At 39.8% G+C, this 26,788-nt stretch overlaps 1 protein-coding gene across 9 annotated transcripts in view; it reads right to left on the reverse strand.

Moving 5' to 3' along the window:
- The window catches only part of USP40 (ubiquitin specific peptidase 40), a 37,992-nt gene that overhangs the window by 5,054 nt on the left and 6,150 nt on the right, over positions 1-26,788 (reverse strand). For 8 of the 9 annotated variants that reach the window (XM_027802946.2, XM_055718404.1, XM_027802944.2 and 5 more), the window contains 22 exons: positions 26,584-26,730; positions 22,272-22,415; positions 21,207-21,335; positions 20,592-20,690; positions 20,134-20,241; positions 18,126-18,447; positions 17,532-17,613; positions 16,331-16,502; positions 15,462-15,546; positions 14,246-14,316; positions 12,765-13,084; positions 11,684-11,810; positions 11,041-11,098; positions 10,308-10,361; positions 7,371-7,459; positions 6,640-6,726; positions 5,961-5,997; positions 4,278-4,342; positions 3,624-3,698; positions 2,579-2,705; positions 1,400-1,494; positions 35-153 (listed from right to left, as the gene is read on the reverse strand). In XM_027802946.2, coding sequence (XP_027658747.1) covers positions 35-153; positions 1,400-1,494; positions 2,579-2,705; positions 3,624-3,698; positions 4,278-4,342; positions 5,961-5,997; positions 6,640-6,726; positions 7,371-7,459; positions 10,308-10,361; positions 11,041-11,098; positions 11,684-11,810; positions 12,765-13,084; positions 14,246-14,316; positions 15,462-15,546; positions 16,331-16,502; positions 17,532-17,613; positions 18,126-18,447; positions 20,134-20,241; positions 20,592-20,690; positions 21,207-21,335; positions 22,272-22,415; positions 26,584-26,730 — 2,612 coding nt within the window. Of the gene's footprint in view, positions 1-34; positions 1,304-1,399; positions 1,495-2,578; positions 2,706-3,623; positions 3,699-4,277; positions 4,343-5,960; positions 5,998-6,639; positions 6,727-7,370; positions 7,460-10,307; positions 10,362-11,040; positions 11,099-11,683; positions 11,811-12,764; positions 13,085-14,245; positions 14,317-15,461; positions 15,547-16,330; positions 16,503-17,531; positions 17,614-18,125; positions 18,448-20,133; positions 20,242-20,591; positions 20,691-21,206; positions 21,336-22,271; positions 22,416-26,583; positions 26,731-26,788 lie in introns of all 9 variants that reach the window. The other variant, XR_008733533.1, reaches the window with a different exon arrangement.

Here is a 26,788-nt window from a genome sequence, read left to right on the forward strand (position 1 = left end):
CCAGCGCTACTTCTGCTTTCAGTAAGAAACCTACTTGAGTTGCTGCTTGTTGTTTCGTAACAGCTTGCCTGGGCGCTTACTGTCCACTGTCCATGCTCTGAGAAATGAGGGCAGTGGGACAATCTGCTTCTGGCAGCATGGCAAGGTCAGAACCTGAGAAAAGAAACATTTCTTCAATAATTTTAGCAGCCAGTCTCCTTGGAAAAAAAAGAAAGCCACTTGATTAATTCTCAATGCAATACTGAAGCAGTCAAATGGGGCAAGGTATTTAGATTTATTCCACACCAGCTGTTACTTGTGACTTACAGGTAGTGGCTATGATCAACACATTTGCTTTTCAACCTCAAAGCAAGTTGGACTTTGTTCCCTCCCAACACTTCTCAATTTAACTTCCATTTCTAAAGTACTGAATTTCTTTTTTTAACTAAAATTTGAACTGGGAGGGAATGAGGCTGACAATCATTGCCCCAGTCTCTAGCCAAGCGCTGAGCACGCCCCTTTAAGCCCTTATCAAGGACACAATATTCTTTCCATGCTAAGACAATTCTCCTTATTCACAAGAAGCAAATGGTCAGTTTTTCATAGCAGTAGTTTGGCAGAGACTGAAACTGAAGTCATAACCAAAAAAGTAAGTGTTGGTATGGATCAGAATCAGATGAGATCCTTCCACATGCATTCAAGTAGAACAACCAACTGGCTAAACAACAAAGAGCCTTATGATAGGATTATTTTATGTCTTTTTGGAGTTTTGGGGTTGGCTTTTTTGGTTGGGTTTTTGTTTGCTTTTAGGTTGGGGGGGTTGTTTATTTTGGGGTTCTTCTTTTTGTGTATTAAAATCATACTTTTATGATGAAAAAAAGCTCAAAAAGGCACCTTAGTTTCTGGCCAAAGAAACTAAGCTATACCTTCCCGAATGACAAACATGACCTTCTGTGCATCAAAAGCAATTCTTTACTCGTTTGATTCAACATACCAAAAAAAAAAAAAAGGAAAAAAAAGAAAAAAACAACGCAGAAAACTAATACAGGAACAATGTGGAAATGGAAAGTGGCTTTTTAGGAAGTGCTTGTATGTGTGTGCTTCTCATGAAGAATTTTTACATTGTACATTGTGAAATAAAGATAGGGCTGCAAGCCGAAGTTCCAGATGAAGTGCAACAAGGCTTTTGCAGGTCAGGACACATGACAGGTAGAATGGCAACTGCAGGGGACATACTAAGGAAGTATCTGAGCTACATGCTCCAACTGCCCCTTGGTACTTACCACTGAACATGGCATAAAAGCAAATGCCATATCAGAACATACTGGAGACAAGGGAAAAGGAAATAGAAAATAGGTATTAATAGAGCTCAATTAATCACAGTGTTGCTGTACATTTCCAATACAGGAGAACATCTAACCTGCATCTTCAGATCTTCCAAAGAAGCTTCTCCTGCTATTTCTATACTGCCAGCGTAACAAAGATCCATGTCTGTGTGGATGTATTCTGGTGAATCTTTAGACGGGAGGGAGAGAGGGGAGGAAAAAACCAAACAACAGAAGAGTCAACATGACTGTTTATTGTCCTAAGAGATAACAGTCACTTCATGGTGAAATTTCACTTAAAGAAGGTACCTGAACTCCTTTTTTTTTTTTTGGAAGGAAGTTAAAGAAACATAATCTACAGTTGATAAACTACATTGTTAGCTGCCAAACAGGATCAGTTGAAACTCCTCCTATACTGCAAATTTTAAAACTAAGACCAGTTATTCACACTTGCAAATAGTAATTATTGGTTATGACTGAACTGTAGAGCATGTTGCAAGGCAAGATAAATCTACATTTATCTATGCTGCTGAAACAATCAGGGGAGAAAGTATAACTCAGAAAAATGTGAAGAAAACTTCTAAAAGAAGACAGGTCCTGCTCTGCAACACAACTGAGCAAAAGGAAGAACATTACTTTTCCTGCAGAAAGGAAAATCAGTTGGTTTCCCATTTTTCAACTCACTGTTGTCCCCACCTCAATTTCTTCTTCCTTCTCAACCCTCACTTCATTTTCCTAGCCTAGCTGGTTTTCGATTTGTGTTTGAGGTTTAAAAGAACAAACACAGCTTAAAATACTGTATGCAATGTCTTTTATGCTATGTAAAATTTACTCGCTCATCTCTCCTTTTACAGCTTCTCAAAAAGCAACAGTCTAAAGTGAATTAAATGTAATATTAGGAGCATTTTAAGCCAATCACCTCTATGCTCATCAAGTAGATGCTTTACAATACTGCCACTGCCTTCAGGTACAGAGAAGCCATTTTACTTTGACAAGCAAAGAGCCTCTGCTTCAAAATTTAGTGGAGGTCTTACCCTTAAAGACATATAGCTAAGGAACATCAGAACAGTACCATCCGGTATTCGTGGCCTTGCAGAGAACTGCATGTCTCTTAAGTGGCTCCTTTTACCACAAACTTCCTGAAACCTGTACAGTCACTCACAGGTTTCAGACTGATTTTAAGGATTTGGATTAAAATTTTGGGTTTGACTAAAAGCCCTCAGCTCATAGACAATCAGGTCATACAATTCCTTTCACAAACTGATAAAGCTCACCTCCTGCAGAAGACACCTGCAAAGCCTCCATCTTGTAGGTCAACCCATTCACTTTGTCTTCTGCGTTCTCTCCATGCTTCCTGTGACTTGAAGACTTGAACCACCAGATAGGTATTTTCAAAAAGCCCTGAGAAATGAACAGAAAGTACCAGGTAGGTTTTGGTTCCATTGCAGACAATGAAAAATTTCACTTTCATCTCAGGAAGAAGGAAAAAACATGATCGAACCTGAGCTTTTGTAAAGGCACCGGCATTCATCACTGCTGCTGTAAGCTCTTATCCTGCCTTATTTGTCTGAGGACGAATGTATTAAAAATACCTTGTTTCCCTTTATGAAGCTTTATTCACCATGGACTTGCTAAGATCCATTTATATACATACACATAACTACTGAGGGAACTCAGGGTGGCGAGACCCTGGAGAAGTTGTGGATGCCCCATCCCTGGAAGAGTTCAAGGTCAGGTTGACCTGATCTAGTGAAAGATCAGAACTGTGATCTTCAAAAGTCACTTCCAACACAAACCATCCCATGACACTGCTTGAGGTTTGTTAGCAAAGAATCCTTCCATTTGTATAACCATCAGTGACAAGAGAGTCTCCCAGTAGGGCCCTCCATTTTCAAACACCATCCTCAGTACAATTCTAAACTGAAGGCAAACACTTACGTTCCTCCATTTTTATGATTCTGTGAGGAAGCAGTAGTAGCAGTATAAGAGTTGTGCCTTCACAAGAACCCTGCATGCCAGAAATACCAATTTCCTCCAGAACTTAAGACACTTCTAGGGAAGAAGCTGCAACGGGCAAGCCTTTTACCCCAGAAGTTGAAAGAATAATAAATATGGACAGATTCATAATATTCTAAATGTTGACTGAAATAAAAAAAGCTTTAAAAGCACAAAAAGCACTGTACATTATGGCAAACCAAATTTCTTCCGAAGTATCTTAAAATAAAGAGGAAGAGGAAAAAACCCAACAACAAACTACCATCATATTCACGTCTCCAGACACCATCAACCAACTAAAGAACACAATCTCTCTCCTTTTACCTTTGGTGGAAGCTTTCCTTCAGTTATAACCAAAGTATCTCCTCTGCAAACATTAAGTTCCTTCAGAGTGGCATTCTGTAGGAAGAAAAAGCACAGTACACTTGTAAGTCTTCGTGGTTTTGTGCTTTGTTTCCTAAAGTATATGTTGGTGGGGGTTTTAAGCCATGCATGCCAAAGGTCCAATGTGTTTTGCTTTCCCACCAAAGAGCAAAGAAATATTCATTTAATACCCACTGCTTGAAGACAGCTTTGCACACAGCTACGGCACCTACAGGAGTCCTTCCAGAGCATCCTGATGAGCTGTGTATTTCCTTTGCACCTCCTCATCCCACCAACCAACATGCCTCTTTGTAGACGCATCTTTAATGCATGGTAAGCCTATATTTTAGAAAAAACTATGTGCACATGGCTTAATCCTAGTCAATGAAAATAAGAGGCAAGTGCACAAGATTTGTATTTTAACCATAGGTATCCCACACTGCCTTCATACAGCGCTGTGAAAATAAACCAGCAAGTGTACTAGTGGAGCACACACAAAACCACCGCGCGTTTGCTTTAATGCGGCTCTCTTCAGGAGAAGTTTCTAAAGAAAAACAGATTTATTTTTATAATTAAACTACGGCACGATTGAAGTCAAAAATAGGATCCTCTTACTTCCTGACTTAATGCTTCCCCTGCTTCATAGCACCAGTCAATCCTTCTCAAGTGCCAGTTGTCACCTACCAAAAACCAAAAACATATACATGGAAAACTAAAACAGCCAACAACACTGTTTTGAAAAAAACATAACAAAACTCTTACTAAACATTAAAGGGTTCTTTTGCTTGTGGGGGGTTTTTTTGTTTGTTTGTGGTTTGTTGTTGTTTTCTTTTCAGACACTACACTGATAAACTAAAGCACCACCCTTCACGTCCTTCCCCAGACCCTAGAAACGCTACTGTTTGGAAACAGTCTTCTCTTACTTGTATAAATGTCTCTACCTCACACACCCCATTAATTCCCCTGGTTTAAGAGGAAAGCAAAGGAATTCCCATGTCATTTTACAAGTTGAATCAAGGACAGGCTCATTAAAATGAAAACAATACTATAAGGAAAAATCCAACTTCCCCTCCTCAACTGTCTACCAGGAGACTTCCCGCTAGAGAAAAAAAATGAAAAGATGGTACACTCCAGAAACAATACTTGTAGATTTAGCACCTAAAGCATACTAGGTACAGAAGGAACAAACACAAATGGACATTCTAATCTGACCAAAATAACTGATGAAAACACACTTTAGTCTTTTCAAAGTACAAAATTTGACTTTCACAACTAAAATAACCCAAGCCCAGAAGGAATCTCATCAATAAATTCTGTGGGGAAAAAAAATACCTTGCAGTCTTTTTTTAACAACAAGAATATCAAAATCTGCTGCAGTCTGACATTTATTTGAATGAAAGCAGTCAGATCACGAATCTCTACACATCGCCAAATTCAGTTCAAAAATTGTTAGTATAAGAGAAATAAAACTAGAACCATCGTTTCTTGCCAGTAAAACTACACGATAGGTAAATGGAAAAAATTAAGTTGATTTCAAGACATTAACTACTTCAACTCATACATACACGTACATAAGAGCACAATATTTAATTCTCATTTGGGCTATTCAATGTATATTCTGATAATGTCTTTCAGGTGAACTATGTTTCTTGAAGCATGGCTGAATTTGCAGCGATCACACAACTGTAACACATTCAGTGTTCAATGAATGTTTAGAGCAATAGCTGGAAAACAACATCACTCCAACTCTCTTCTCCTCCTTCCTCCCTATCAATGGAAAGAGATGTTCAGCCAGGAAATTCACCTGTCATGCTAATGCCATCTGTATCTCCTCCTTAATCCTCATGTAAAAGCTTAGTAAGGAGTAACTGCTACCACTCAGATTCCCAAATAATGGCCAAACTGTGATCTCATTTTAAATAACTTGGTTTTGCAAAGCAACCAGAAGTTATTTTTTTACAGTTAATCTCATGCAGTGGTTCCCACTACAACAGAATCTCTTTTCAAAGCAGCCAAACATCTGCACATGCACAAATAGTCTAGGAACTGTGGGTTTTGCCATATTTTGATTAAACAGAAAGCTTGAAACTGATTTTCAAGAACAACTGCACAGCCAGCTTTTATTAGAGCAAGACTGTCAAGTTTGTCATTCTTTCCCCTCTTCACATTACAATGACACATAGATCACTGCAACAAACTTAAAACTTAAGTTTAGGATAGCAAGAACTGTCTTGGAAATCCGGAATATTTTTTTTTAAATAAAAAATAATCATTAAATAACAATACAATGCAACTGACCTGATAATCCAGATTTTTCCAGCATTAAATTTAGACACTGAAAAAAGAAACATATGGTGAGACTTGTCTCAATGCACTGGTTGGGTAATAAAAAGTTTTCAGCAAATCTACACCACTATTTTCTAAAATAAAGACTGAGTGACAGAAAATCTGCACTGTCAGTTTTTTGCTTTACTTGAGCAAATTCTGTCCCAGAGTTTGAAGATGCACCTTAGAGAAATCAAACCTGCAAATTCAACACTTTGCAGCCACTACTCGTCAATATTTGCTCTCTATGCCAGAAGTCTGGATCAGCAGTACTGAGAACTGCTTCTTTTATTCTGTGCACAGTTCTGACTTCTCTCACTCTAGTTTTGTGCATTCTGAGTTTGATTAGCTACAAGAGAAGTGTGGCAGGTTCTGCCACAATTGCATATCATTCTGAGGACTGCTATATATAAAAGGAGTGCCTAGCCATGCATAAAGCAATCAGGCTATGTTAATTCTTGGGAAAAAGCAAAGATGTTTCTTTACTACTTGGTGAAAGTTCAAGGCATTCTTCCTGCTGGCCTTTTGGAGTTGCCTTTGCCTCTGTGTCTCTTGGTGACCTGAAGTGACGTATGGGTATAAGGCAGAGTTCTCCAGGAGCAGCAGACCTGACCCAGGCAAGAGAAAAGCTTTTAAAAGCAGCTAGACTTACCTCTTTGACAGAGGCAGTCTCTTCCACAACTATCTCCATCTCGGGGCTTGCATTCTGGTCACTCCCAACAATAAAATACAGGAAGAGCTAAAAATGCAAGTTAAGCTATCAGAACACATTTAAATACGGAAATACTGTGAAATAACACTTCCTACTGCACACATATACCACCTATTGCAAGCCTGCCATCAGTCAAACAGCGCTGAAACTCCTTTGAGCAAACAAACAATCTAAGCAGTACAAACAGAAGCACGTGCAACTGGGTTATGGCCATCAGTAGGTCTTCATTAACCATCTGTACATGTCTGCTGCAAAGGAGAGATAAAACATGCTAGCGCTCTGATCTTTAGAAATATACAACTTTTTTCTCATGCGTATTTACAACTTGCAGATAACGAGCAATATCCCCTTTTCTTAACTTTATGCTTTTTACAGAAGTATAGGCACATCAGAGCGCACAAGTTGGACAACCACAAACAGACAAATGATTTACCATTAGTCAAATTAGCTATATTAACTGGTCACATATATGCTCTTGGCCTTCTGCAACACAGATGAATGGTGTAAGCCTTCATGCCAATATGTATAATTCAGCGCCACTGAACTTTTTTTTTCCCCCCATCCCACTTACAACCATTACAAGAAGAAAAAAAGGACTACATGAAATACTAGGAAATGGAAACAAAGCATAGAAGCAGCACAGGACTTTTTCAGTCACAGCATGGCTGTACCTGAGTGGAAGTTGGAGCTTTCCCATGACATAGCCCAAGCAAGCTCCCCATTTTCAGTTCTGCTTCCTTGACAGTATAATCCTCAGGCACTTCAGGGAGAACAAAAACATGGAGAACATCATAAGCTGCTGCTTCCTGAAAATATCCATTCTATTATGCTGCTCTTTAGAGTAAGATAAAAATGTTCAGAGACATTTGAAGAACTTCACTTCCACAGTGCTGACATCAGCTCTGTAAGCCTCCTATGACGAAAGCAAAGCAACATTTGTAAAAAGGTGATATGGAGAAATAGTGTGAAATGGGGACGATGGACATCAATTGTGATTGTATATGTCTGCTCAGGAATGTGGGTATGGTGACTAGTCATGGGTGCGGTGTCTGGTCACATAGGCACACAGCTTTGAGGAGACTCCTACAGTTTTGAGGAGACGCCTGCCCTTCTTCCTCTAACAAAGGGGCTATTTATAAAAAGGATGAGAAAAGGATGAGAGACATTTCAAATGTTATCTAGAGGGAGGGAGTGCTAAGTCTTCTTGCCAGAGAAGTTCAGATGGTCACAAGGACATGAATCACCTACAAACCTGCAAGACCACCACATTCCAGGCAAAGGACTGATAAGCTAATTAACATACGAAGCGAGAGTAAGCGGGTTTAGGTAACGAATACGTATAGGTGTTAATTGAATATTCATTTGTTTTCTTGTATAAATGTGAGATGGTTCATCACTTCGGGCATGCACGCTTGTGGAGGAGCGATCCCCCATGCATCTGCACGCAATAAACATACCTACTTTATAACTTTCGAGTTATAGAGTCTAACTCCGTACGTCACAAGGTTCTTCCCCACCATCTATTGAATATGGGGCGACAAAAGAATTTTCTAGGTTGTCTGGACCAAACCCCTGCTTAAAGGAGAACCAGCTCTGAAACAGTATCAGTTCAACCTGGGCTTTTTCCAGTCAAGCTCTGAATACCTCCATGGACGGGTATCTCCCAGCCTCCCAGTGCTCACTGTTTATTGTTTGACCACTACCAATGTGAATTCCACCACCACCCCTGTCCGAGCAGCTGCAGTTTCCTGTGCTGAAATTCATGTCTGCTGCCTCTGATCCTTTCCACGTGCTTCTCTGATAAGCATCTGGCTCTGCTTTAACATGGAACTATAGAAAAGGAGTTAAAGATGGCAATTAGCCCTCCTCCTCCTCCCCCCAAGCCTCTTCAGGCTGGAAGAACCCAGCTTCCCTCCTCTTTCATATGTTCCAGCTCTAAAACCATCCTAACTGCTCTCCTCCAGACTGGCTCTAGTTTGTAAGGGCTTCTTTCTCCTGCTGGGGATCCTCCAAATTTGACACAATGCTCCAGATATTCTCTGACAAGCGTCGAATGGAGGGGAATTAATCTCTCCTTCACTTCCTGGCCATATTTTATTAATGCAATATATTAGCAAAATAGCAAAGACACAGAAAACACTTCCCAGCAAGTACAAAGCTGATAGACTCAGTTTCTCACCACCACCCCAACAATGGCAAAAGCAAAACTGGAGGTCCTTTTCTGCTAAACACTGCCCATCAGGAGCACAGTTGTACAGTGACAGGTGCTATCACATGTTCATGTAAATCAAAGAGCAGACTACGGCATGAACATGTTCCCCCAGTCTTAAGGAAGCAGAAATCCACAGGTTATTCAGTGTGATTCATACACCACAAACACAAGCTGCCTTCTCACAGTAAATGGGAACCTAATGGTGCTTCCCCCATCACCACAAGACTCAAGTTTCTGCCAAAGCTGTTCTAAAATTCAACCTTGTGCATCAATACTCTTAACAAATAGATTTAAACCATTTTGTTTCAGGAAATGTAAGTTAGACTGCTTCCTGTAACATCTAGAAGGTTGGAATAATATTTAATAAATTTACAGAGCAAAGAGATCATTTAGAGACTTTTCCATTTAAAAAATCAGAGTCACAGAACAGTTTGGGATGGAAGGGACCTTCAAGACCATCCAGTTCCAAACCCCCCCGCCACGGGCAGGGCCCCTTCCACCAGCCCAGGTTGCTCACAGCCCCATCCAGCCTGGCCTTGAACACTGCCAGGGATGGGGCAGCCACAGCTGCTCTGGGCAACCTGGGCCAGTGTTTACCACCCTCACAGTACAGAACTTCCCAGTATCTAACCTAAACTTACCCTCTCTCAGTATAAAGCTATTCCCCTCTGTCCTATCGCTGCAGGCCCTACTAAAAAGTCTGTCCCCATCTTTCTTAGAGACCCCTTCAGGCCCTGGCAGGCTGCTGTAAGGTCTCCCCAGAGCCGTCTCATCCCCAGGCTGAACAACCCCAGCTCCCAGCCTGCCCTCACAGGAGAGCGGCTCCAGCCCTCTGATGGTCGTCGTGGCCTCCTCTGGACCCGCTCCAACAGGTCCATGGACCTTCTTATGCTTGGGGCCCCAGGGCTGAACGCAGCGCTGCTGGGGGGGCTCTTACTAGAGCAGAGCAGAAACATCTCCCTCAACCTGCTGGCCATGCTCTTTCTAATGTGACCCAGGATACAGCTGGCTTTCTGGGCTAAAAGCACACATCATCAGGCCCTGTTGAGCTTAATAAATAACTATGGGAAACAGAATTTTCTGTTAATTCCCACAGTCTTGAAGCATATGGCCAGTGGTCAATAAACAGCAGGGATGCTAATCAGTTTTGCTCATTAGTGATGCAAGTAATAAAACCAAGCTGAACATTTAAGTCCAACTGCTAGCTTTGTATCGATACTGTTAATGAACAGTAAAACTGGGGGAAAAAACAAAACACATGCACACACACCTGCTTCAGTTAAGTCCGGAAATCAGTGAAGTTGTGTGTGTACTGCTCCCAGCAAAAGACAAAAGGGAAGCTTAAAGTCTCCCAATTGAACTACTTACAGAACAATGATTAAATAAATAAATTTACCTGGAGACAGAAGTTTCCCATTTCTGCTAACAGGTCTAAGACAGCTGTCATTTGCTGTAACAAAAAGGGCAAGAAAGAGACAGACATATTAAATAATTCAACTAAGAAGAAATCTGGCTCAGAAGTTTAGACAGATAACATATTTAAGATGAATGCCAATGGGTTTGTCTTTGAGGCCTTCCTCTGGAGGTATTACATCAAAAGTACGTTGGAGAAAGATTCCTCCTGGAGACCTCATGAGCAGTCTTTTTATTTTTTATGTTTTCAGTGAAAGATTACCTTCTCTTTGAAACCAGCCGTTAGCCACAATCAGTAAAATACTACAAAACTGATCAGGTGCTTCCGAAGGTAAAGGCATCAACAACAAATTTAAAGAAAGAAAACCGGAGTGTCTTAAAGAAAGGAATAAGGTTTCAAAGAAAAAAGTAATTCTGAGTGTAATACTTTAATAAGGCAACAAGATTATTCTTTACTAAAACAGACGCTGAAAAATAAGAGCTTCATAAAATTTTTTAATCAAGACTTACACCAATTTATTTTTTAAGCTAGGAAAAATAATCATTTTATTCAAAATTGGATCAATTTTAAGTCCTTTGCACCCTCTTTCTTTAAAGAAAAAAGAAACAAAACAGCAATGGATTTGCCGTTTTAAATAGATTGATGCAAAAAGCAGGATGCCAGCCAGTACATTCTAACATTATCAGATCTACAAGTAAAGCAACTGAACACTTACCTAGCTCCTCCTCTAACTGAAGCTCCCGTATTGCTTTCCTTTTGATATCTGACATCACCTAAAAGAAAGCAATATTAACACCTCTAATACAGAATGCTAGTAACACACCTGCTGTTCAAATGCCAGGTCCACAAAAGGCAGCCCTCACTTGAAATGTGTCCTAGTTACGTTCTTACTCCTGTTCACACTACCCACAGCTGAGAAAACTTTTAACATCATCATACCAAATATGTATAATACATGTACTGTTATCATAACATATTTATGAGAAGCCCACCCCTTGGGAAAAAACAGCATTTTTTCCTATCCTAGGCTGAAAGCAAGAAATAATACTTTCCTCCTCTTTTAGCTTTTGCTTACTGACAGCCTCACCAAACATACATTTACAGGATGGTCCAAAACCAAAATTTTTTCACACAAATAAACCAGTGCAGTCTATATTGGTGTAAAGTGACCCACATTACAATCTTATTACACAGCAAAGTATCCCAGTAATGGTAACTCTGAGTTGCACGCCATTTTCATCACAGGACAACTTCAGCCCTGTGGTTATATCAAATCCTTATTAATTGGCCCAACTATGCTAGCCAAGCTTTTCAGGGCAACAGCCTGTATCATATTCACGAACAATCACACTCCTTACTGTTTCAATAGTGGCAGTAATTTTAACAGGTTTCTCTTCATCTTCTGTCCTGCAGAAGTTTTTAACTTGGAGCCAGCTGATGTCATACGTAAAAGCAGTCAAATTGCCACTTGACACATTCACAAAGCTGTAAAAACAGACGATGCAAAGATGGTCAATGAAAAGTACACATTGTCTGGGCTACATTACTGAACAGTAAAGTTCGAATAAACCGTTAATGCTTAAGTCATTAATAGCAATGGCATGTCAGCAGGGTAAGAGTCAGAGGCCTCATGCAGCATCCAGGCAGCTGGTTACTAAAAAAAAAAACAGTGAAAACCGTGTGTTGGTAATGGCCTTTCAATGGGACTTGAGCTTCTGAAGGCACTTCAGATTCTAAGTCACTTTCTGAGGTTGGGCTTAAGGCTTCTAGAAAAAAAATACTGTGAAAGCATACCTAGTCATAAATAAAAGGTTGAGATTTTCTTTGTCTTTCTGCTACTGTACACAAATACAGAAAGGTGTTTGTGAAGAGCCTTCTCACTGTTTGATTTACAATCTCAATTTTCCAGTACTGTTTCAACTAGGAAGTCAGAATTTATGTAACAAGCACATATACATGTCTCTGAAGATAGGAATCTAATCTAAAGGCTATGCACTGGGAAGTGAAATAAGACCAGAAATTTGACCCTGGCAACTTTAGATTTAACTGGGAGATTCAGCAGAGTTCCATACTCTTCTGATACTGCTCTCTTCTCTCATCCCACCAAGTCCCTCGGAGAACCACACAATTCAAACCTCAGAAGTTCAGGCCACACCAAAAATGTACCACCACATTGGAAGCAAGTTGTTCTCACAAGGTTTTTCCCTTTACAAATGTAAAGTCAAAGGATATGACTGCACCTGCACTTTAAGAGCAAATAACTATCTAATGCTTGTTAAGTACCTGATCTCCAAACCTTAAGATTACTATACCATGAATTAAAAAGCTCAAAGTGACAATTAGTTAAATGAACATATATACAGCTACCGTAATTGTAACTGAACAGATTTTGCCAAAAATGCTTTTTTTGTTTCATTATATTTGTAATCAAATTGTTACCTCTGGTCATGGCTGTCTAAGATTAGTACTGAGCATCCATCTGTCAGACCAACACTTTTGACCGTTTCTTTCATATCTTCTTCACGAAAAACTTCCCAGTTCTTGGCTTCTTTATCTGGTCCTGCGCTGTTCTTTAGAATGATTCCTCCTGACGGTGCTAAAGCTCTGTGCAGATCACCCAGTTTTGTGCTGCATGAAAAGACGTGCTGTGATTCTGTGAAATGCTGGCCCTTCCCTCCTTCATTATACTCCGCTAAACGAAGAACGTTTACAACCACAGGCTCATGATCAGGGCCTGTCATCACCTTTGTACCACCAACCTGAAGTAAGGAATGCAAAATTTATGCAGTGATGATCAATAAAACACAGAAGAGACTAGACAGCAATGACAACAATAAAAATGAGACAAAAAGATGGACCCTCCCTCCTTATTAAACCACCTCTGACCAAACACCTAATGAACAAACTAAAGTAACTCAAAGATGTTGGGAAGAGAAAGCATAATGCTAAGGTATGTTCCAGGTCTGCAGGTATAATAAATACCTGCAAAAAGGTAACAGTAGCTGAGAAACCAGTGGACACGATATCAGATTAAATTCGATTAAGAACAGAGGAATTTAGCCCCTCAAGACATTAAAGAACCACACAAAATTGTGACTCGGGTAGATCACAAAAATTATATTTTAAAACGTGGCCTTTCTTATATTCAACTTCAGAAAAGAATATAGTTCCCTGAAGACAATGCAATCATGCAGGAAGCTGGAGTACCGAATACCATACCAAAAGTACAACCAAGACAAGAACAACGGTTACTAGATGTTCTCTTCTGGTTTTATGTTGGAGTGTTTATGGGGTTTTTTGATAAATCGGAAAGAAAATGCATACTTTTGCAACAAAGATCTTTCAAAAATACGAGGGTTTTTTCATTACAAAGATGGAATAAAATGCCATGTTACATAACCACTGAGGCAAGCTTCTGACAGTTAAGCAGAAACCTTACTATTAAAAGGAAGATGCAACACTAGAAAAGGAGCATAGTATTTCAGGGAGACCATACACAGAAGTAGTCACTGACAGGTCCAGCTTTAAATGTGAAATGATTCGCAACGGGGCTTAAGTTCTTGTTAATGCGTTACTATTAACCAACCTCCTTCCAAAAAGCACCAGATGTTTTCAGAATATACTCCAGTGTAACTGGCATTGGGTACCTACAGGCACCTATCAATCTGACCATACTGCATTCTGCATAGTTTAATTCTGTTTATGATTTTGCCAAGCAGCACACTGTACATCACTCAAAATATATTGACAAGCTGTCAAAACACAGTATCCTACGCGAGGCTGAAGAGGTCTCCCTAAAGTCAACATTGGTGTGTCAGCAGCACATCTGCAGAACAGACTGACATTTCCAAAAAGATGTCTGGAGATCAAGCCTTATCTCTTCAGAATTAACAAGGAGAGAAGGTATTTGGTTCTTTTACCTCTTTCCCATTCCACACAAAGACGTCTGTTCCATCAGCCAGCCCGACACCATCCAGGGTCAGCTCATCTCCTAAAAAGGAGCAAATCATCAAGTTCTTGCTCACACCAAAACAGAGAAGCAGGTCAGCTGGTAAACTGAAATATGTTGGCACATTCTACTCTGGCTCAAGCGTACCATTACAAAAGCTGCTGTGTGGTCAGCATTTATGGTGGGTAAGTTAGGGTTCACTCATGTAGCAAGAGCAACTCAAGTGGGTACACACCCCAACAGCACTCTGAGTAAAGAGGGCACAAAGGTTTCAACTTCCTTTCCCATGCAAACCAAGGCCCAAGTTACCACTGGGCAAAGCTGCTTAGTCAGGAGTATCTACATGAGGTTTAGCAGTGAATCAACGGATCTAAAATAAAAAGGTTGGATTTAATAAACAAGTTACATACCATACATTCCAAGCCCATTCTCTGAAATACTAATGCCCATGCTGCAGTTTCTTTTGCCTTCCTACCATAAATCAGATTCAGGTTTTTTTTTAAAGTCATTGTCATTTAAAGAACTGCACTAGCATGTGGAAGAATATTTACAGCAATTATGAGTGCCTCTGTATTCTGATGTCGGCAGTCATGGGAAGTTGGGTTATGTTCTGTTAGAACCCCAATTTTCTGAAACAGGCCACAAAGGCTATAAAATTTTGAAATAGCTGAATAGGTTTTTGGAGACCAACACTTAGAATTGCATAACGATGCAAAGCTGGAGACAGAATTCATGATTTTAAAATACAAATATATTCTCCATGTAAGCATTTTTCTTTACAAAATTCCTACTTCAGCTTAAGTCTAACCTGCATTTTTCTTTGATGTCACCCTGGCTTCTCTCTTTCATCCTCTCCTCTACCTAGCAGGTAAATACTATGAAAACATTCATAAGCAGATCCAGGTCAAAATACAGACTAATATTTTTTTGTCAGCAAATGTATTTAACTTGCTTAAGATCTGCAGTCTTAGTGCACTTCACAACAAAGATTACATATAAAAGTCTCAACACCCTTCATTTCACTAATAAGATTGTCCTAAATAACAGCAGTGGACTTGCATAGAAGTTTGAGTTTGAAGACTGTTTGGTAATACATGTCTCCAAGATGTTTTACATATGAAATTCTCAGTGTCTGCAGTAAATACAACATATAAACAACATGGAAGCCTCATATGTAGCAGTCTTACCATCAAGTATCTGGTAAAGATGCAGTCCTGCTGGTAAAGGCTTGGCAATACTGAGAATCATGTCTCCTTCCCAAGATTCCAACATCTATTTGGAAAATGAAAAAAAAAAACCCAAAAAACAAAATAAAACACCAGCAAGCAATAACTCTGCTGAACGCTATTACAGCCTGGCTAACAAGCTCACTTGGTAACACTTAAGAAGTCACATCTATTTATTTCAACAAGGCTAGTAATGAAGGAAACCGTCAAGGATTTAGGATCTGCCCTTTCAGACTAGTCAACAGATAGTCAAACATAGCTTCAGCTGGACACAAACCAGCAATTGTGAGGTACAGGAAAAGCAGACACTAAGTCATCTTTCATTTAGATATCTATGAAAAAGCATTTTACAAACTGTCACATTCCTTTAACATAGTAGAGAATAAATGCAAAGATACCACATCCAATAGTTAAGCTAAATGTTTATTTTAATTAGTTTTCTTTTTTCTTGAACTACCCTGTTTCCTTTTAAGGCCAGCTAGCTCCTTGAGAAGACAAAGACAAAGACAAAACTGTCACAAACTGGAATGTTAAGAACAAGCCTGGAGTTCTGCAAAGCGTCAATCCATGTACATGGTGCCCAAATATAAATAATAAGCTTATGAGAACTTTACAGTCTACCTAATTAAAGTTACACGGCTTTTCAATACTTTGAGAACAGACCTGAAACCAGTGTTTCCTTCTATGTATACCCATATAGTTTTTAGCCCCCTAAAATGACATTTACTATTGAAAATTCCTCATTGAAATAAAAATTGTGGCATAAATAAATTTGTAAGTGTTATGTTTGTTATTATGAAGTGTTTGAGTTCATTTAATATAGGAAATACCTGGAATACCGATTGTCGAAGGTCTCCCAGTGTTTTTCTTCTATCAATAGTCAAATCCACAACACTCTCTTTCCAAGTAAGTGAAGGATGCAAAGCCCCATTGTGAAATTTGTAACATGAGCTCAAATGGAGATGTAAATCAATGCCGTTGTTTGCCGAGTCACATTCCACTCTTTGAAAGAATAACACAATAATAAACCAATGAATTTAACACTGACAAATGGCTAGCTTATCTCAGAGATGCGGCTGTGCAGTTGTCCTGGAACCGATACCCTCGTGGCTAAATTCACAGTCACATTCCCCGCTCCATCAAGGAGTACGCAAAGATGACAGTGATTTACACATTGCACAATACAGAGCTAGTACAGATATGCTCCACATAAGTACTATAACACCAAGTGCCATGTTTCTACACCTTGCTTCTGACTTTCTAAACACAAACTTCATCTTTGGTGATGTAGAGACTTTAGATTTTCAGACTGTGTTCCAGATCAGTACTCCACTGAAATGCAGAGACAGAAAAAACTGCAGGGAAACTGAGACAGGACAGACACAGCCATGCCTTCCTCCTTTATACCTGTATTCAGTTCTATTAGCTAAATGTAGCAGCAAGTATGCCTTTGAAAAAAGGTAAAGGAATGAAATTTACACAGTAGGGAAATACCACACAAGACTGGGTGTCTCGTGTGTGTCTGTATTTTGGTAACTTAACTGCGATTCAGACATATCAGCAGTTCTGTATGTTCCTCAACAGAAGGAAAAGTTTCAACCAACCTGAATATCACTAGCTCCTTCCTCCATGTTTCTGGCAAAGGATACCATTTATCTGTTGTTTCACAGTAAAGCAAGTCACTCCCCCTTCTCCCAATGGAGAACTCCCTCTATAAACATAATTAAGAGAAGGTATTCCATTCTCCTTCCAGAATGGCACTGAATTTTCACACAAAAAATGGTACAATTTAAAACTGTACGTTTCCCTTGAAATTCTGCAGAACACCTAGTTATGCCACTAACAGGGAAGCAGGGAACCAGTAGAAGGCAGAATATGGACATACAAGTTGTATTCCTCGATTAATCTCTATGACATTGAATCATTTTAGTATCTGGCTCTACTCAATGAGTTTCTTTCATTTTAAATCACTTCGGAGATCTGCAGATTAAGAATGCTGTTTAAGAGATTGGTACAGTTACATTAATATACCTCTTTTTTTGCAGCTCAGTATTAGCAGCATTCATTTCATTCAGAAGGTGTTCAGGAATTTGGTACCTTGGATTTCCTCGTGCTGCAACAAATAATATAGGCTAGTTTGGCCTCAGCTGCTTAAAATGTGTTTTGGCAAACAAGAAAAGTGATCAAGATGAGACATTACAGTATGGTAAGCATTGAAAATTCAGAGCAGTAATGTTGCATCCTTTTGTAATAGAGAAAATTAAACTACAAGCTGATATAAAGAATAAACAAGTGCTTTTACTTCTTCCCATCAATCTTTCCATAAGGGAAACTGATACATGAATGCCATTAGTAACTTGTATTTGTTTCAGTAGATGTTCTGCTAGTATTTGTGAAGCATACTAGAAAAAAAGTTAGTGTCAGCTATAATCAGTTAGCTGGTCACTACCTCCTCGGAGGTAACCTCTTTGTATCTTCAGTTAACCCTTTTTTCAAATGATCACTAGAAGGAAAACTGTATCTTCAGTTCTTGAAAGGACAGAAACGCCCAACAGCCTTTGCCCTCCAGAAAACAAACCGCCAACAAAGGAAGCCCCCAGAAAAATCAAGATGAGTTTTGTGTACCTTCAGGCGGTCTTTTTAACTGAGATTTTCGATAAAACAGCATGTAGGCACTCTCTTTACCCTGAAATTGTTTCTCAATATCCTTCTCCTTGATCGGCTGGACTTTTGAATCATTCAGATCAAACCAATGGTGACCAGCAGAACTGTCCCTTAGCCTTGTAGGTTTTTTTTCTGCTTTCCACTGGACATCATTCTTCTGAGGGCGGCTTTGGAGATCTTGTCCTTGAGAATCTGACATAAACAGGAGCTTCTGTTTTTCCTTCAGACCAACCTTATTTTCATCAGGACTGAAATGAAATATCTGAGGATGATTCTGCAAATACTAAAAGGAAAGCAAGAACAAGATGAAGATACCCAGTTTTAAATACAGCAGCCTGCACTAGCTACTTCACGTGATTCATCGTCAAATTGATACACAAACCCCAGCGCCTCAAACTTGGTTTTGTGATGCTTCCTCAATGTATTGTAGACAGAAAAATGTAGTCTCTTTCTACCACCTTACCTGTCTGATCTTTTATATACTGTTGCTGGCTTTGTTTCTTACGTAACTTCAAACTAACACGCGAGAAGTGGCAGAAGAATTGTTTAGCATAGATGCATCACTAAATACTAAATCAGACTAACTTTTGAATTTCAAGGATTGCTTGAGACACTGAAATCATTTCAAAACACTTCTTACAAGCACATACTCTCCCTGGAAAGGCAGAACAGGGAGTGACACTACAGGCAATCAAAAATCTCTGCTTTATCAGACACACAGTACCATCCCAACTGATCTAGCCCTCCGACATCAGTACTTTCTGCTCCCTAGTCCCTGCAGAAGTCCTCCCTTCTGTATTTACCAGAGAGGGATCTCAAACTCAATCTGGTCTGCTGAACTGTATCTCACCCAAATTAACGCTGCCTGATGTGTCATCTGAAGAACTTGAAACCTACTCACTCCATTTCACATAGTTTATCTACTCTGTCCCCTCCTTTCACATTATCTGCATGCTTCAAACAAGCTTTGTGTCCAATTTACATAAAAAAATCGTGGCTCTTCAGGGATGCGGAGCATGTGTGGACAACAACCAAGCTCCAACCTCCCCACAAACCTACAAAAAACAGCCCACCCCCTCAAAAAAAGCCCCAAACAAACCCTCAAAAATATGAATTTGTTTTAATCATAATGTAAAAAACTCATTTGATACTTCAAAAAGCATAAAACAATTTACATTTATTTCAATAAGGCAAGTCCTGCACTGATCAACTGCTTTTGGTATAGATACAGCACTTGTGAAAAGTCTGCTTTAGTAATATTCACAATAGCACTCAAACTTTGCAATGGTTAATACTGGGTTGCTCGCAACTTGTTTCTATCCCTTCCCTGTCAAAGTCAAAGCATCTACCTCCACAGAAGACTCACATCCAGATTTCACAAGTACATTTAATTAACTATTGTGAAAACTGCATTGTTAGCTCTATACAAGAAACAGTCAAAACACTGATTCTTCCACATATTTGTAACGCAAATGCTAAAGTATTTTCCTTAAAGCATTAGATACAGTGAACAATAGGACAAACAAAATTTTAGTGGAAGTATTAATTTTATGGACATGCCCTAATCAACAGAGAAGTGGCACACATTTTTCAAAGCTTCATTTCTGTTATGATTGTGAAGAGGTACTGTATTTCCTCTAATTCTCATCGCCGCTCTCATGTTCAAGTGATAGTAGTGCTGTTGCAGCTTCATCCGCAGATACAAGGTTCAGTAGGTAAGATTAATTTTTTATAGGTCAACCATATAGATAGAGAAAAAAGATACAAGCTTTCAGGCAGACAGTCCCTTGAGAATCTTGTTCATGCTCCCTAGTCTACTAATTTATCTTACAAACCTCTCTTACACATATTGCGTCTTGCTAGTCCAAGGGCCAGTATTTTCAATTACCATCCTAATAATGACTATTCAGTAGAAATATACATGTAAAGTTATCAGTAGAAAAACCAAACTAACATACATGCATATTACCTTTCGTAATGCTCCATATTGTTTTCGGTATTTCTTATTCCAGGACACCCCTTTTTTCTCTAATAATCTCTGCCCTAATTGATCCACGGGAATTTGTTTAGATTCTTCCTACAGATAAATTAAAAACTGGAATAATGAAGGCTGAAAAAGTCAAGGGATCAACACAAAGAAGCCAATTCTGAAGCGTTCAAATCATTCTTGTTTGTTAATAATCCAATGTAACATCACCTTTTGTAACAGCTTCAGTATGCAACTTAAGAAATACTCAAAAGAGGCCCTTTTTGGTATGAAGAGCCACTATTAGTATTACAGTCAGTTAAATTAGAAGTTTTATATGCTTCACAGTAAGTCTAGAAGAGTTCTGTACACTTAAACCTGCCCACCCTTGCATAGACCAAACCCTTTTTCTGTGTTCCCTGATATCAAAATCAAAGCAATAAACTCCTTACATACCATACCTCTGAAAAAATCCCTTTTAAGACTGCCAATGGATTTTCTATTTCTTCAGCATTTTCAGTTTCTCTTAAAAGCTTATCTTCAATCAGTCTGTCCTCTTCCTGTGTAAGAAAAATAAGACTCACAAATACTGTTTCACACACAACTAGTAGGTTTTGTTTATAGTCTGTACCAACATTAGCATGCACAATTTAGAAGTGTGAAGAAAGTTCTGATTAGCTGCCTCTACCACCTGCTACAGACCGTATATTGTCGTACAGAATATCCTTTTAAAAACAAAAAAAACCCAAAAAAAGGCGTTTGCATTATTTACAAACAGCCAGAGTTATTCACTAAAATTACTGGGTTCACTTTTTCTTTCCCAAATGAATTAATACCTTTGGTCAAGACTAGCACAGTCATGTGAGATAGTTCAACATATCAGAAAGCTAAAATTTGCTACAAAATCTTCGCAGAGATCATACCTCATTGAGAACTCTGTTTTTCCACTGTGTAAGAGACCAAACACCCCACTAAAATATTAACTGGTTTAGATGTACATTTTCATCCACTAGTTCTCAGCACTTTTATGAAAAATGAGATATATCAAGCAAGGAAGAAACACCTTTAGGACTTACTTGTAATTGCCAGTTTCCTAATTCATCCACATCTCTGATATAAACATGATAGTGTCCTCCATAGCAGCCACCTTTATGTATAATAACAGAGAAGAGCTCATACATGTACTCTGAATCATCCATTTCAGTCTTTGAAAAGAAAAACAATAATAGTAACAATAACATATATCAGTAAATCTTTCACACAAGGACAGTTTTACCCCATCAGCTTAGTTTCAGATACTTCTCAGTGAGCATTTGCACGTGCAGAGATTGAAATGGCTTTTCAGGGCTGGGGAACACAAGGTACAGACCAACACAAGCCATGGACCAACGCATGGGCTTTTAAGCCACCTTTTCAGCGCGATTCTGAACAATACTGGAAACTCAAAAATTAAAATAATGAAATATTGATAAGAATAATAGAACAGCTCAAACTGTTCATAACCAGGTTTATTTCGTTTAAAAGACTAGAGAACAAACAAGCAACACATTTATATACATAAACCAACTGAAAAAAGCTTCTTCAAATGCAAACACTGAGAAATTTTGAAGTTTACTTTGCAACATTTCAATAAGAAAAATGTCTTTTTCAGTAACAGTGCCTCTATTAAATGTATTCTTTATATATTTTAAAGATCAAAAATTGTCATCAAGCAATGGTTCAGCTCAGTTTACAATCAATATACATATATGTGAATACAAAGACAGATTCCAAGAAAAATTAAATAACTACAGGCACATAGAACATATACAGCTAAATTTATAAATTATGTTATCAGACAATGACAATACAAATATAAATTTTAGTTTCCAGGTGACAATCTTCCTTTAAAGGAACCATCAGATTAAGTTTTACATAATTATTACACCTTCTACCCCCATGTAGCTACGAGGTATTTCCCACTCAGTTAAAAGTGGAAACAAACTGGAATTCCAGAAATTTGGATTTAGGGACAGAGGAGAACACGCTAAATGTCTTGAATACCTTTCCCTGACAAAATGCAAAATAAAAGATAACTTGTCCTTGAGATATCTGTTCTCTGCTGATTACATAGAAAATTTAACAAATTCAACAGTACAAACCTGCTCACAAAAAGGCCTCAGATTTATCTGGATGGGGAATGTATAGCAGCTTGTTTCCTTGTACCGTTCACACTTCTCAAAATCAAAGTTAAATCTCAGGAGAGAAATGGTGAGAAAGGGCGGCAACTTCCGCAGCTTAGCAGACTGTAAAGTGATTTAAAAAAACCTGTAAGCACAACTATTATAACAGAATAGTGTTTCCACCTTGCTACGGTCAACTTATTTTCCAACAAAGCTTCGTTACAACAAGGCAGACATGACCAGTGTCTCCATTTTTAAAACTTCTTCCTTAATTCTCATTTTCCCTACCAACTACACATCCAAAAAGCAATCAAGATCCTTCCCTTCTGTTAAGCCCTACATCTTCCCTGAACAGAGATCACCAGTCCCACAATTTACCCCGCTATAGAAAATGAAGGACATTGCTGAAATTGTAGCCAGTAATTAATTACATTTCCACAGCCCACATTCTTTGACAGAGGATTTTCTTGAAATTCATACTAAGAAGCAACTGCTTCAAACCCCCTGTGTTTACGTATGAAGTCAAGACTATACAGCATCTTCCCAGCAATTTTGCTCCTGTCCCCTTGCACAGCACCTGCCACCAACAGTCCCAACACAGACCCTGGGAGCCCAGAGAAAAAAATACAAATGCTCAATTGCTGCTGCTGAACAGCAGGCACTGCAGAAAGGTGACAAAGCTTCATGGTAGCTTCACCATTCCCAGACGAACAACAGTAGGGTGCTCAGCATCTGGCATAGGCACCAAAGCCACCCAAAAAAACCCCACCAACAGCTACAAATGAAGCTCAAACTATAAATGTAGTCTACACGCTTGCTTTTGCTGTCAGGAAAAGCCCTGCTGAGGCTGGGGCTACTACTCTTCTGGCCCCATCCCAACCATCTCCTCCAAACACAGTATTTGTACATCACCTGAGGTTTATTCCAATGACCTTTGAGAAGCCTTCCAGTTCTCTAGGGTTGTGTGACCCCAAGTATAGGTTAGGGCCCATACAGGCACAGTGTTTTCAAATGCAGAAATCAGAAATTATACTATCTGTAACAGTGTAACTAGTTCCAACAGGTATGTTGTCCAGAAAAACAGATCACTCCCACAGTGTATTTTGCAGACTGTTGCCAAGTGACTGTCGGGCTGCCTCCAAATGGAGAAAATGGTCTTAAAAATGTCACCAGAATATATCACAATGGCACCTTGCTTAAAATCTGCCAGGCTGCTTGAAGAAAAGGGCTGTGACCAAGATCTGTGGGCTACAGTAAACGAGCATGATGCTGTGCCATTTGAGTGGCATGGGGTAGGTGTACCCTGGAAGACCCTACAGCCAGCCACAGAACAACCAAGCAAGAGTTAAAGTCTCCTCGTTTATACAGGAGGGGACCTTCAAGGCAGGAAAAACAACATAATCCGTTTTAGTAAGGAAGAATATTAATCAAGATTGAACAACTTGGTGCGTGAACACATCAGGAACCCTACTATGAAGCAAAACCAACCATCTTGTATCACCTCTGAATTGAGCTGTAGATTCAGACACACTTCTGAGCCTTTCCAATGCCTCTCCATCCAACACTCCATTTGCAAAGCCCTAACAGGAGGACTCCCAGGAACATGACATGGTTTAAGAAACACCCTGAATTAGGTAATCCATTTGCATCAGTTATGAAGACTATTTGCACATTCTTCCAAGTTAAGGGTGAGAATCCGACTGTACCATTAAAATTTGATAAAGTTTTGGAACATGAGATTCTTCAACTACTACTCTCTCTAGAGGCCAACAAAAAAAAGGGGGAAGAATACCACCCAAAGACCCACAGAGGAGGAATGGAGTGGGTAGGTATGGGCCATCTTGTTTCTGAAACAGGCTAGCGTGGGCAGGCGGTCACATTGTTAGGCGGCTGCCTTCTTAATGTTGCCACCAAGGCTGGAGTGACTCAGCTGGCACCACACTTGCTGCCAGTGTTGACTCACACTATAGTCTGCTGTGATCACACACGTCGTGCTGGCAGGGCCACAGAGCCACAGGCAACAGTGGTGCTGACACAACGTTCCTCCTTCCTGCTACAGCCTTCCAGCACAGCCCCTCTCTCGAGGCTCTCCGTTCACAACCCTCCACCCCCAGCTATGCGACTTCTTACCCAGGTTTGGAGTTCCCACTGTATTCTTGCATGGATGAGCATATTTAAGAGGTAAGCAACTGTTGTCTCACACTCTGTTGAACTCAGCAAAATTTTAACTCAAGTAAGTGCTTACAACCAAGACCCATGAGGCATTGGCACATGCCTTTGAACTCTCAAGCCACTGATTAATTTTAGCTGTCCTCAGCTTGCCTTTGCAACTATTACCTTCCACATTAAGAGTGCTGCAAGGTTTGGAATGCACTTATCCTGCTGCAGAAGAGTCATGCAGTAGGCCAAAGAGCTTCGCTGATGTGAAAGAGGCAAAATATGTCAAAGGCAGAGTGCATTAACGGTCTTTGTCTGCTTCCCTTTTACAAAAAATAGTGGGAACAACAGGAAAAAGGAGCAAGTTTTTATACAAAAATCACAACATGCAAAATTAGTACAGAAGAAAACCAAACACCACTTTTTATCATTCTGGAAAAATGCAATTTAAAGACCTACAACTCCCATAAAACTCTCACTGGGCTGTCCTTCCCTGGCTCTGGGGACAGATGACAAGACACAAAGAGTCTTAAATTCAATTACTATGTTGGGGAAAACAGTCCAAACTGTTGTAAACAAAACAAACAGGGACAAGCCGTCAGCACAGGGTTGCACTGGCATACAGACAGTGACCAGTATTAACAGCCACGCCACCATTTAACAAAGCACTTGGGGTCACACATGCAACTCCTCTGGAGGATACCAACATCAAGTGTCAAGCATTTGAAGCCTTCCCAGGGTGCCAAGAGGTGAAGGCAGGAACCAGGCAGAGAAAGGAGTACTACAGTCTGGATGACCTTAAGCTCCTGGGGACCATTCTCAATAAATACCACAGGCTTAACGTCAGCAGTTCTCCACACATCAGAGCTTTGATGACTCAGCACAGGAAAGGGTCACCCCATTTAGCTTTACAAATATTTTTCAAGAAAAACAACCCAAACCCAGTTCTTAACCACAGCTGAGCACAGATCAAAGCAGTAAACTGTTCACTAGAAGATTATGACAAAGCAGCACAACTCCTCAGATAAACCAATCAGCTTCCCTCAAAAGCATTTTCAAGCTACAGCCTGAAGGAAAAGACTCTTCCACAGTCTGTACTTTGACCACAGGAACATGACTTTGCGGCTTTGCTGCGCCTCAATTTTTATCCTCCTCCTTCCTGGCCTCTCAGATGGAGGGAAAATCCTGGTGGTGCCCATGGCTGGAAGCCACTGGCTTAGCATGCAGCAAGTGGTTGAAAAGCTCATCGAGAGAGGACATGAAGTGGTGGTGGTTACACCAGAAGCAAGCTGGCATATGAGAACGACAGATGCATACGTGGTGAAAACATACCCAGTGTCCTACACATTAGAAGAGCTAGATGGCTCCTTGCACGAATACATTCTTACTCCTAATATGAAGGCTCTAGCACTACAAAACATACTGAAAACACCTACTAAGGTGTTAAAAATTTATCACCGCAAGAACCTGTTCAGCATCAAGGAAACAATGCAACACCAGGATCAACAGATCCCATGTCCCTGTGCAGAGCATCAGTTGTTCAATGTTCTTCTGTCCCACGTGGGTTCTCCATGACATGGACCTGTTTGGTTGGGGGTTTTATGCTCTAGCTCAGGGGTCCTCTAACTTTTTAAACAGGGGGCCGGCATGCACATGAAGCGGCAGGAAGCCATCTGCAGCTGCTTGGTTTCCCCCCCTGAACCCCTGGCAGGGGCCGGGGGGTTCTGTAAATACCAGGGGCCGGATTAAGGACCCTGGGGGACCGTATCTGGCCCGCAGGCCACAGTTTGAGGACCCCTGCTTATCTTAGCCTATACTATGAAATGCCCAAAGCCAGATGCACTAGTAGTGTGTGAATGAAGCTTGAAACTACACACCATCCCATTCACCACTGGCTAGATTAAAGACTGCAACAACATTCAAGTCAAGAAATGAGTCACGTGAGCTTTCCTTGACACTGCTGAGATTTAAAAAAAAAAAAACCACACAGGTCAAATTCCAGCATCCTCTTTCACATATACTGCCTGATTAAAGACACAGATTTTATTTCAGAGTTAAGAGGGCAGACACAGCAATGTAAACAAATATCCCAACTGTTACCAAACTGAACACGAGAATCACCGATGCTTTATACCTTTGAAGCTTCAACAAGTTTATCACAGGCTCCACATCGATACAAGTTCTCATTTTCAAAGTACTCTTCTTCTACATACATATTCCACAGGGCTTCCTCCAAGCCAGCAATACCTTTTACTGCCACTGTTAGGTCTAAGAAATCTTCCTATGCAGAAGTACAACAAAAAAATAAGGTAGTAAGCGTTAAGTTCATGGTACATCAG

The sequence above is a fragment of the Falco cherrug genome, chromosome 8, assembly GCF_023634085.1.
Source record: "Falco cherrug isolate bFalChe1 chromosome 8, bFalChe1.pri, whole genome shotgun sequence".
Lineage (NCBI taxonomy): Eukaryota > Metazoa > Chordata > Aves > Falconiformes > Falconidae > Falco > Falco cherrug.